This window comes from Drosophila albomicans, chromosome 3, assembly GCF_009650485.2.
Source record: "Drosophila albomicans strain 15112-1751.03 chromosome 3, ASM965048v2, whole genome shotgun sequence".
Lineage (NCBI taxonomy): Eukaryota > Metazoa > Arthropoda > Insecta > Diptera > Drosophilidae > Drosophila > Drosophila albomicans.
This window is the reverse complement of record NC_047629.2, coordinates 51,350,376-51,362,102: the sequence shown is the minus strand read 5'-3', so window position 1 is coordinate 51,362,102 and position 11,727 is coordinate 51,350,376. Positions and strand designations below refer to the sequence as shown.

General features: G+C 38.2%; 1 protein-coding gene across 1 annotated transcript; it reads left to right on the top strand.

The window, feature by feature from the left end:
• The first annotated feature begins 6,548 nt into the window (after nucleotides 1–6,548).
• Nucleotides 6,549–11,517, top strand: LOC117569526 (tyrosine 3-monooxygenase). Its single transcript, XM_034250726.2, has 7 exons — nucleotides 6,549–7,043; nucleotides 7,990–8,101; nucleotides 8,231–8,362; nucleotides 8,461–8,538; nucleotides 8,942–9,761; nucleotides 10,049–10,175; nucleotides 10,301–11,517. Exons 1-7 carry the CDS (start codon nucleotides 6,975–6,977, stop codon nucleotides 10,697–10,699), a joined length of 1,737 nt encoding a protein of 578 aa, XP_034106617.1. The 5' UTR covers nucleotides 6,549–6,974; the 3' UTR covers nucleotides 10,700–11,517.
• The last annotated feature ends 210 nt before the right edge of the window (nucleotides 11,518–11,727 follow it).

Sequence of the window (11,727 nt, the reverse complement as noted above, 5' to 3'; positions counted from 1 at the left end):
TGTTTGCAATGGAGTATATTTAATTTGTAATTGCATTTCATAGCTGTCCACTTATCAGACAATTAATGTCGATAATAAACATGCCCAATGGTGAGCTCATCTTAATAAAATAGCCAACGATTCTTGGTAATGCATGTAATTTGCAATTTTATTTGTAGAGTGCAATAAATATTCGAATTCATTATTGGGCATGTGAGCGGAATAACTAAATAATAAGTTAGCATATCTGATTTATTTTAATGCCACTCCACCTTTCTAGATTTTTTTTGCTTATGAAACTTGGTTTTATTTGGAGACCCCCTTTCAATTAACAACCAACAAATACACACGAAATGTGTGTTTAAAGCAATCTTCAGTCTTCGATTAATTAATTAAATGACAAATAACTGGGTCTTTGTACCTGAATCATGGAGGTAACATGGAGGTAAGTAAATCCCCTGCAGTTGTGTCCAAATATTTTGATAATGTTTGTTGTTGCTGTTGTGATGACGTTGGATTTTTTTTGTTGCTCTCGTGATTGGCGCACGTGACGCAAAGTCCGAATAGAAATCACAATCAAAACACGAAAGAAAACAAATACAAAAAATACAAAATAAATGATAAATGAAAAAATAAAACATAAAAAAAAAACAAACGTCCGAAAACAACAAATAAAATGTGTGGCGAGCGCGCGACTATTTTGCATATTCGAATAATAAATTAACGGCTAAATGCGAAACAAAATCAAGTTAAACGGCGTCATCTTTGTCAGTGATTCAGCCCCAAACCGTTTGCAATAAGCGAGCGGCTTAGAAAGCTGTGCGGCTCAGAGAGGGGCGGAGTCGCTCAGAGCCGGGGAAGACCGCACTGGGGCATGGAATTGATTTGTCAGGGCAGTCGAAACAATTCCCCGTCGATCGGTAGTTCGGTCGGACGGTTGGGCGGACAGTCAGAGAACTCAACAAGTGGCTATTTGGGAAAGCAAAACATCGATATTATACAATAATTAGCAACAAAAATGATTGCCGTTTGTAATTAATGCACATAATTGTGATTCAGATCGATTAGAAATAAAGTCGAATGGGAAAAAATTATAAAAATGTTTTAAAATGGATTTTTAATGGTATTATTAATTGCAGCTTATTAAATTATGAATAATATTTGATTCATAGTAATCGACAAAAAAATAGCAAACGTTTAAGCCAGCCAGCCCTCCACTATTAAACTAACTTAAATGAAAACTTCACTTAAGATTATTCTAGGAAGTTGTCAAAACAAGGGCAACAAAGTGGGAACTTGACAAGGCTGCTCGTTTTGTTGCATCTATTAAGGATGCCACAATGAAGCTTCATAGTTTGATATTTCCGCACATTTTGATGAAGAGCTGCAAAATAATAGATATTCTTTAATTAGCATTTTGACTTTAATATTTTAACTGCTTATTCTGAAAATTTGATAAGAATCAGACAATTATTAACTAAGCTATTTCGCTTTTTATAAAGATCTAATCTATATTTCTATATACTATAAAACTCTAAAATAAGAAATAGGCAGTATGTCCTCAATACTTCATAGAAATCTAACCATATTTGACTCTTTTCTACTGCTTCTTACATATAAAGAATCTAAGAAACTATAAGCTCTATATCTCGAAAAAGTGTGTACATATATGAAGAGCCGTAAACTTAAAGATAACCCTAAATTATCAAACAATTTTCTTAGAAACAAACCATTTTTGTCTACGAGTTCCTATAAAAATCTGAAATATGAACTTGATTTTAACTTTAATTAATAGATAATCTAGAATTATTATTTTGATTTCTTATCAAGCAGCATATCCTAAAAATTTCATAAGAATCTGACAATATATGGCTCAGTTACAAAAGTTCTTCTCTTATTTGAACCTATTAAGCAGATAATCTTGAAAATTGTAATTTTCTATAAACTATGCGACGCTTTTAAAGTAACATATATTCTTATTGTTCTTATTTTATTTCAAGCAACATATCCTGAAAATTTCCTAGGAATGGGATATTATCTGACTCAGTTTCTAAGCTTTTCATTGATTGAGTCGAAACTTAGAAAATAATAGATATTCTTGAATTCTCATTTTGATTTCATGCTAAACAACATATCCTGAAAATTTCATAAGAATCGGATCATATTTGAAAGAGTTCTTCTGCCACTATTAAAGATCAAAGATAACAAACAATCTTATCACTGATCACATTATATCATAAAATTCTTGAAAAAGTAGATCAGTTAATTAACTGTAGCTTTCTATGAGCCGAATACTTTCTCAATGTCAATGCTCAACGAAACGGAACTGCTTTCATTGTAAGACCTGCCAATTATGATTGATTGAAAAAACTGTACCTATTTCTTAACATTGCCAAATCAAAAATGTGGACTACGTGACTAAGGCAAATTCACACACACATACTTATACAAACACGTATGGTTTATATATTTTATTGTACCTTTTATTAGAACAATGGTTTAAAGGTAATTTTCAGCTTTTGCCGCCTGTCCGAAATACTTAATTATAGAACCTAATTTGCCTGAACACTTTTTTATGTTAATGATTGATCATTAGATACTACAACCAAGAAAAAACCCAGAAAAAAAGAGGCAACAAAAAACATAGTAAATTTTTGTCTTATGTAACAAATGTTCAAAATTGCAAAAGCGGAGCTAAATTAAAAAAAGCCAAAAAGCCAAAAAAAAAAAAAAAATTGTTGAAGCCAACCTTCAATTCTCGAAGGAGCAATTCGAAAATGTTTTGTGGCAAACAATTAAAAATGATTTTTGTATGATTATGGAAAGATATTGCGGATTGAAATTGTGAGAGATTGACGAATCCGAGAGATGGATAGAGAGCTAGAAAAAAAGAGAGGGGAGGCGGCAATTGTGTGTGTGTGTGTTTGTGTGTGCGTGCATAAAGTTAACTTCACTTGTTTGGATTTGATCATGAAACTTCAATAAAACAATAACAAAAAACAAACAAACTGGTCGATCAGGTTGCATGCAAGCCCTGGTTATGGCAAATAGCCAGGGCCGGGCCAAGTGAGAGGGGCGGAACGAGGCGGGGCGTGTGGCGTGCGGCGTTAGGCTAGAAGCTGCGACCAGTCAGCCGTTAAAGGGTCATGGCCAAGGACAAGGAAATCCCAGTGAATGGTTCTCTGCCTACGTTAAATGAATCACGATCGACACTCAACTTCTATCTACTCCGTTTCTATCTCCGCCTTCATTCAAGTCCACGTTGCTACCGACTGACTACGACTCCGTCTCCGTTTCCATCTACGTCTGCGTCTGCGTCTCCGGCTCTATATCCGTCTCTGACTTTGTATCTGTGCTCAACAATTTTGTTACCTTTAAAACCTTGAGAATAGTTATGCTCTTGCATTGTTGTAGCTGTTTGTTGTTGTTGTTGTCTTCCATTTAATAACTTTAGAATGAGCAAACAAAACGCCGTGCACAATTAAATTTGAATATTAAATAAAAATTAAATAAAAGCCAAACAGCAGTTGTATTTTTTTTTGTCTGTATTTTTTTTAAATGCTAAATGCGTTAATTGTGCGACCGCAATAACAACAATTGTAGAAAAATGTCGGAAGAAAAGTTGGCATACTAAAAAAGCCGTGAGGGCACATGGTCTACTAACACGTAGTCACTTGTCTTAAGTACTGTAGTTAGTTGGCACTTGGTCTAAAGAAATATGAGCAGCAAAATAAACTGACTAAAACTGCAAATCAATTTTAGTGGACAAGAAGTGCATAGCAGGGGGTTAAGAAGTGGAGAATACTTAACTAAAAGATACATTTTTATTTCACTTATTTAATTTAATATAGAATCTTGCCCATTTTTAAATGCTTAATAAGAATAAACCTGACACTTTTATTTTGAAGTTAAATTGTTCCTAAAAGCTACTCTTTGTTCTGCGTTTCTGAGAAGAGTAGAGACTGAAAAATGCATTAAATATAGTATCCCTTTACCCACTTTAAATGTTAAGTAAGAAATGTTATACGTTCTTTTTGCTAATTTTTGCACGTTGATTTTTAATTATATATTGGGCTTTTGTATTTTGAATTCTCTATGAACAGGTTAAATTTGCACTGAAAGTTAATTTTTTGTGTGACTCTTTTCTGAATTTCTGAGAAGTGGTGGGCACTTGGTTGAAGAATCGCTATACGAGTATCTATATCTAATACCTTTTGTCCATTTTATATTTAATCCTCAAAGAATGTATTTTACCCACTTTAAAGAAATAAACGGTTTGATGACTATTTTCTTCATTTCTTCTTCTACGTATAGTAGACTCTTTTATTTTTAATCCTCTAAGCACTTTTTTCACCAAGTTAAAATTATTACTGAGAGTTAATTTCTATTATGACACTTTTCTGCATTTCTGAGATGTTGAGCGTGTATCTTCTTTATTTTCAATTGTCAAGTAATCCATTTTACCCACTTGAGATTATTACTAAGAATCTCTTGAATAACTCTTTTCTACATTTCTGAGATGTGTATAACACTTGGCTGGAAAATAGTTTATATCTAATACCTTTTTGCATTTTATATATAATTTTCATAGAATTTATTTAACCCACTAAGCATTTAAATTAAAATTAAATTTTGCGATGACTGTTTAATACACTTTTTCTTTTTTCTTCGTAATCCTCAAATAATCTATTTTACCCACTTCTAATGGTTAGTAAGAATTAAATTCTTTGATGACGCTTTTCTGATTTTGCTTTTGTTAATAACATATTGGTCTTGCTAATTTTCAATTTACTGCTAAATTGCACAACGTATTTATTCATGCAGTTAGTACTAGATAGTTTAAATGTTTAGCAATTAGCTTATGTAAGCGTGAATGAATGAAAGGAAGCAGTAACAAAAAAACTGATATGTAAAGTACCTACGATTCCCTATCGAATGTGAAACTGTTATTAACGCAGCACATACAAGCACTAAAAAAATTCTTGAGTATTGTTAATCACAGCATGAGAGTTGTATTGTGTGTGTCATCAATTGAATTTAATAACTTAATATGCGATACGGTTTAATGTGACTAGATGGCAGCTCATTAGTGCATGGCTCGTTAGTGGCGGCATTTAATCGCTGTCTTTCAATTAAACTACAGATTCGATCGACACGCCTAGCTGCTGTTAAGGCTGCTGTTTGTTTGGCTTTGGCCTAATGCAAGGATGACCACATTTGCAATTGCAACAGCAACAACAACAACGACAATAACAATAATAACATAACAAGTGCACGTCTCTGCTCTGCTCTGCTTCATCGAATGTAGATCAATGGCAAAAGTGGCGAGCGAATAACTCTGAATTTGGTTAAATGTGCTAAGCGAAAAAAACTCAAAAACTAAATCTACAACTAAAGCTAAATGTCATTCAAATGATCTAAGACCAGCTACCAATTAGGCGTCAGCCTCGTCAGCCACGAAACAGGCTGAAAACTATATAGACGCCACACATTACACTATCCACAATAATGCTCGCTTACAGGAATTAGTTAGATAGTTCGACTAACTAACTAACTAGTATGTTTGTCAGCTGCCGCAGTTTGAATACTTCGATACTCGATACTCGATATTCGTATGCAAATGTCCAACCAATTTGCCAGATGTTTTGACGGCATTTAATTAAGCCCATAGAGCCGGCAATTCACTCGATCTTAAATTACTATCAAATCCATTCGAATCGCTAATGTGTTACATTAACGCATGCAAATCAGTTTAATGCGTTTACTTATTTTTCATAATTGTTCAATTAATTGCTGTAGGCTGACACCTTCAACAGAGCCAAAGAAAAACAACAGGTGCAACAGCATGCAGTTCCTTGTTATTTGACTTTCTACTTTCGAGAGAATAACATTATTCATCAACTAGATTAGGTAATCCCCTGCGTATGCGTAATGTGTATTTAGTTCTAAATTGAACTTCCCTTTTCTTGCTAGTGCAATTTGCATTTGTACACACATATTAGTCTATGCCCTGCCACACGCGGCGTATGCGCAATGTTGCTGTTTTTATGACTTGTTTAGGCTTTTTTAATGACGCGCTGAAACCGACCGCGACAATTCCAAATATTTGTTGTTGTTGTATTTTGCCCCGTCGTTTATTATGTAGCTGACGCGCACGCGCGCTGTGGCTAACCCCAAACACTAGCAACAACAACAAGACTATCAACAACAACAACAAGCATAGCAATGCCAAGCGCGTCGTTCTAGCTGCCGCACTTGAACTTGGTCGAGTCAGCAGCAGCCCGCTGTCGACCCACTGCCAGTTATTGTGGGCTTTTGGTGAGAGGAAACCCCACGAGAGTAGTCCGAGCAACTTCAGCTGGGCTTGTGAGATTACAGCAACAACAACAAAGCAACAACAGCAGTTGCTACGTCACAGACGCGTCATGCAAAAACCTGTCGCTGCTGTCGCTGTCATCGGTCTCGGTCTCGGTCGTCGCTGCCAACGTCGCTGCCGTCGACGTCGTCGTCGTCGTTGATTTCGTTCGTCGTTCGTGGGGTATTTAAGTGCTGGCTGCTGAACCTGAGGCATGCATTGATTCGCTAACATTCGCTCTAAAGACTTGCGCCAGCCTTCTGTGGTCAAGTAGTTTGCTGCTCTGATTTGTTGTAATAAAATTTTAGCTGAAAGGATACTTAAAACCCCCGAGTTTATCAGTTTCGCGTTGAAGGATTAAAAACAAAAAAAATAAAAAATTCAAAACGTGCCGTGAGAGTTTTTCGCAATTCAGCTAAATTCTAGACGCAATCAGTTCAGTTCAGGAACGAATCTCCTTCGCCAGGCAATTAAGCAGTGAAAGTGCTATACATTTCGAGTGCTTATTTGCAAAGTATTTAACAAAACAAAACAAAATCTATAACAAAAGTATACAAAGTGCTTCAACTTTGCATAAATTTTGAAAGAATCAATTCTTTTTTGTAAACCAAAACAAAAACCAACACAAAACTCAAGCAAAATGATGGCCGTAGCAGCTGCCCAAAAGAACCGCGAAATGTTCGCCATTAAGAAGTCCTACAGTATTGAGGTGAGTTTCCAAAAAAAGTTCATACTAAAAACTATATCGATCAATATCGTATTGCATTTCAAAAAAAGTTACAAATGTCTTTGGACTACGTGACTGTGGAAAGGTTTTCAAAGTCCAACGTTGAAAAATGTTTTCAAATGATTTCCTAATGCTTTTTGCAATCTGTTGAAATGACATGATAACTATCAGTAATCTGTCTGTCCGTCTGTCTGTCCGTCTATCTGACAATCTGTCTGTCATCCAAGAACAACATAAGACAACTTTAAGTTCAACAACAACGATAATAACAACAACAACCCGTTGTAAATACGCTGCCAAGTGACAAGTTATTATTTAACAAATAAATCACTGTGTGACTTGAGAAAGATGCTCATATATACATATATGGGAGGGAGAGTGAAAGTGGCCGACAACACCTCATTTGCCCTGCACTTACACACAGACGCGTCTCATTGTTGATCTGCCGCTGTTTATGTTGATGTTTATGTTGCTGCCGTTGTTGTTGTTGTTGTTGTTGTTTCTGTTGTTGTGTGAAACAAAATATGAAATCAATAAAGATGATTCAATGGGCCGTCAGCTCTTTCATCAGCCAACAGCAGCAGAGTGAAACTGTGAAAACTTCCCAAAAAAAAACTGCAACTGCAACAACATCAATAACAACAGATAGAATAGCTCGTTTATTGAATGCAGCTAAGCTGACAATGCCACATACAGTTTAGACTTTGAATAAAGGCATGTTATTATAGCATAGCTTATGAGTGTGGCTTTCACTCTTCTCACTTTCATTGCTCACTCACACAACAGATTGCGCAACAGTTCTCTTAAGGCCAAAAAGCAAATGCAGTCAACATCTAATTTCCGGCGCATATCCTGCGTTTCTTCAAAGTGTCACTCCACATCAAGTTACCCAACTTTAATTGGCATTATTCTTCTTTGTCTCTTATAGAATGGTTATCCATCCCGTCGCCGCAGTCTTGTCGATGATGCACGCTTCGAGAGCCTGGTGGTCAAGCAGACCAAACAAACTGTGCTCGAGGAGGCGCGCAACAAGGCAAATGGTAAGTTTAAGTCTTTGCAAATCAAACTACAATTGCTGCCAACAGTTTCAGTAGTTATTCTTTTGCTTTTCTTAGTTTATGAGTTGGTTTTTTAAGTTCGTTTTCCTTTTGTTAATTTTGTGTTTAAAGATGCCTCGCTGGAGGAGTGCATTCAGCAGGCGAAGGGCGAGCATGTGCCCGCCGAGCAAAATGTCGAGCTGCAGGACGAGCAGCCCAACTTGGACAACTTGGAGTTGGCCGTTGAGGATGAATATGTTTCAGGTGCTTATTCACATTCATATTTTATTATTTGCGATTCCTTTTTTGATTTCATTTTTCTTATAATTTTGGGTTTTATTTTTATTATTTTAATTTAATAGTCGAAAATATTGAAACTGAAGCAGCAATTGAAAACAGCGCTGAGCAGCCAGCCGATGATGATGAAAAGCCCAAGAACGGTAAGCACACACACATATACACATATAAACAGGGCACACATACACACTCACTCATAGGAAGAGGGTGTCTGACATGAACTTAAGTGCTTAATATGATAAAGTGCCAGCACTCAGCGCTTTATGCGTACTCCGATTGTTGCTGCCTGCCTGATTCTCTGTGTGTGTGTGCGCCTAAAAGGCTACACCCACACATACACACAGTCGCAGTCGAATGTCGCATTTCCCTTTTCCATTTTTTACGCTCGACTTAAGTCAGCGGTTGCATGGCAACTCCTCCCACAGAGGGAGGGGAGGCAACTGCCACACGTAGCTCACTTATCGTTTACGTGACCCTAAAGCCGCTTGCAAGGATGATTGGATGATGATGCTGATTGCCATTCTCCCACCTTCCTTCCAATTGCAGATTATGGCCTCACCGAGGACGAGATTGTCTTGGCCAACGCCGCCTCCGAGTCCCCCGAGGCTGAGGCTGCCATTCAGAGCGCCGCTTTGGTTGTGCGCCTCAAGGAGGGCATCTCATCGCTGGGCCGCATCCTCAAGGCCATCGAGACATTCCACGGCACCGTGCAGCATGTGGAGTCGCGTCAATCGCGCATCGAAGGCGTCGATCACGATGTGCTCATCAAGCTCGACATGACCCGTGGCAATCTGTTGCAACTGATTCGCTCGCTGCGCCAATCGGGCTCCTTCAGCAGCATGAATCTGCTGGCCGAGAACAACATCAGCGTGAAGGCCCCATGGTTCCCCAAGCATGCCTCCGAGCTGGACAACTGCAACCATCTGATGACCAAGTACGAACCCGATTTGGACATGAACCATCCCGGATTCGCCGACAAGGTTTACCGTCAGCGTCGCAAGGAGATTGCCGAGATTGCTTTCGCTTTCAAGTACGGAGATCCAATTCCTCACATCAACTACACCGATGTGGAGGTCAAGACCTGGCGTTCGGTCTTCCGCACCGTTCAGGATTTGGCCCCCAAGCATGCTTGCGCCGAGTATCGTGCCGCCTTCCAGAAGCTCCAGGATGAACAGATCTTCGTCGATCATCGTCTGCCCCAGCTCCAGGAAATGTCCGACTTCTTGCGCAAGAACACTGGCTTCTCACTGCGCCCAGCTGCTGGTCTGTTGACCGCTCGCGATTTCCTCGCCTCGCTGGCTTTCCGCATTTTCCAGAGCACACAGTATGTGCGTCACGTCAACTCACCATACCACACACCCGAGCCGTAAGTATCCCCTCTCAAACAAAAAAAACATCAAAAGCTTTTTCGTAATTGCATTTGACTGCCTTTTGCTGTGGCGCACAGAAGCTTCCGCTTCTGCTTCCTCTTCCTCCTCCACTTCCTCTTCTCTCTTTCTCTCTTGTTGGCAACTTTTATTGTGTGGCAAATTGGTTTAACAATGTGCCAGGCACTTTGCTGCCAACGCCATCGCCATCGCCATCATTATTTTCATGCCTAATTGTTTTATGCTAACACGATTTTCCCTTCCCTCTCTGCTTTAACTCTTACAGCGATACCATCCACGAGCTCTTGGGTCACATGCCGCTGCTGGCCGATCCCAGCTTCGCCCAGTTCTCACAGGAGATTGGTCTGGCCTCGCTGGGTGCCTCCGATGAAGAAATCGAGAAGCTCTCCACGGTAAGCACTCTTAATTTTATTGCAGTTCTCATTTTTGCAACTCGCCACTTAATGAGTTGACACTTTTGAAGCGTAGCGTAGCAGGTGTTTGACGTTGTTTTTGTTTATCTTTTGCATTTGTTTAGGTCTACTGGTTCACTGTTGAGTTCGGTCTCTGCAAGGAACACGGTCAGGTCAAGGCCTACGGTGCTGGTCTGTTGAGCGCCTACGGCGAGCTGTTGCATGCCATCAGCGACAAGTGCGAGCATCGCGCCTTTGAGCCCGCTGCCACCGCTGTGCAGCCGTATCAGGATCAGGAATATCAGCCCATCTACTATGTGGCCGAGAGTTTCGAGGATGCCAAGGATAAGTTCCGTCGCTGGGTCAGCACCATGTCGCGTCCCTTCGAGGTGCGCTTCAATCCACACACCGAACGCGTCGAGATCTTGGATTCGGTCGATAAACTGGAGACACTTGTCCATCAGATGAACACTGAAATTCTGCATCTCACCAATGCTATTCAGAAGCTGCGGCGTCCATTCTAAAAACAGCGTACAAGCGTGAACATTTCCCCCTACAAAAAAAACAAAAAACATCGTTCTCATACACAGGTGCAACGGTCTCATTTTATACAAATTAATTTTAAATTGACATACCCCACACAAACTCACACAAAATATCGTATTGAAAGCACCGCCACTTTTTTGTTTATTTAATTTTTATTCCCCCCCACCACTTTTCTGTATTATTCACACATTAATTTTTGTTCAGTTTTCGTCTCCTTCCTCCCCCTCACATATAATTCACTTTTGTGCATTGCATATTTATTATTCCCAACTAAATATTATTGGACCAAAAAATCTTTAGACTTTTAAGTGATGTGAAAAAAAACAAAGTAATCAAAGTTAAAAAAAAGGACCTCAAGGTTCATCATACACTCATCCACACACACACACACACACACACAAGCAACCGCTGTATACTCAGCCACGAATTTGTTTTTGTATTATTTTTGTTTAATAATTAATAATTACATAAAATACATAGAAGTGAACGCGATAAAAGTATTCAATCGGTAACTGAACAGTTGGCCCTATATATAACTATATCTATTTACAATATCTTACACTTATCCTTATAGAGAGTGTATTTTTTGCAAACAACAAACAACAATTGAACAAGATTTTTGCTTACATTGTACAATAACTGGAAACGACAATATTACAATTGTGTACTATTATTATTATCTATTATTATTATTTTTATGACTATTATGTATTGTATTGTAGGTATGTAGAGTTTATTATTATTTTTTACTTAAGTTTTGTGTATTAATAAAGTTTAAAATACAATTGAAAAATAACTTTCGATGTTTTTCATTTTTATTTCGATTTTTCAACTTTTCACTTTCAACTATTTTGGTTTGAAAACCTCTGAAGTCTGATTCTGTTTAGGGAACATTTTGTGAGATGATAATAAGTATTATTATTATTATTATTGTTCATAAATTGACACATTAGGGAACAAGGAATAAAAGAGATTGATTGACCTTGGATTAGGGAACAAACATTTG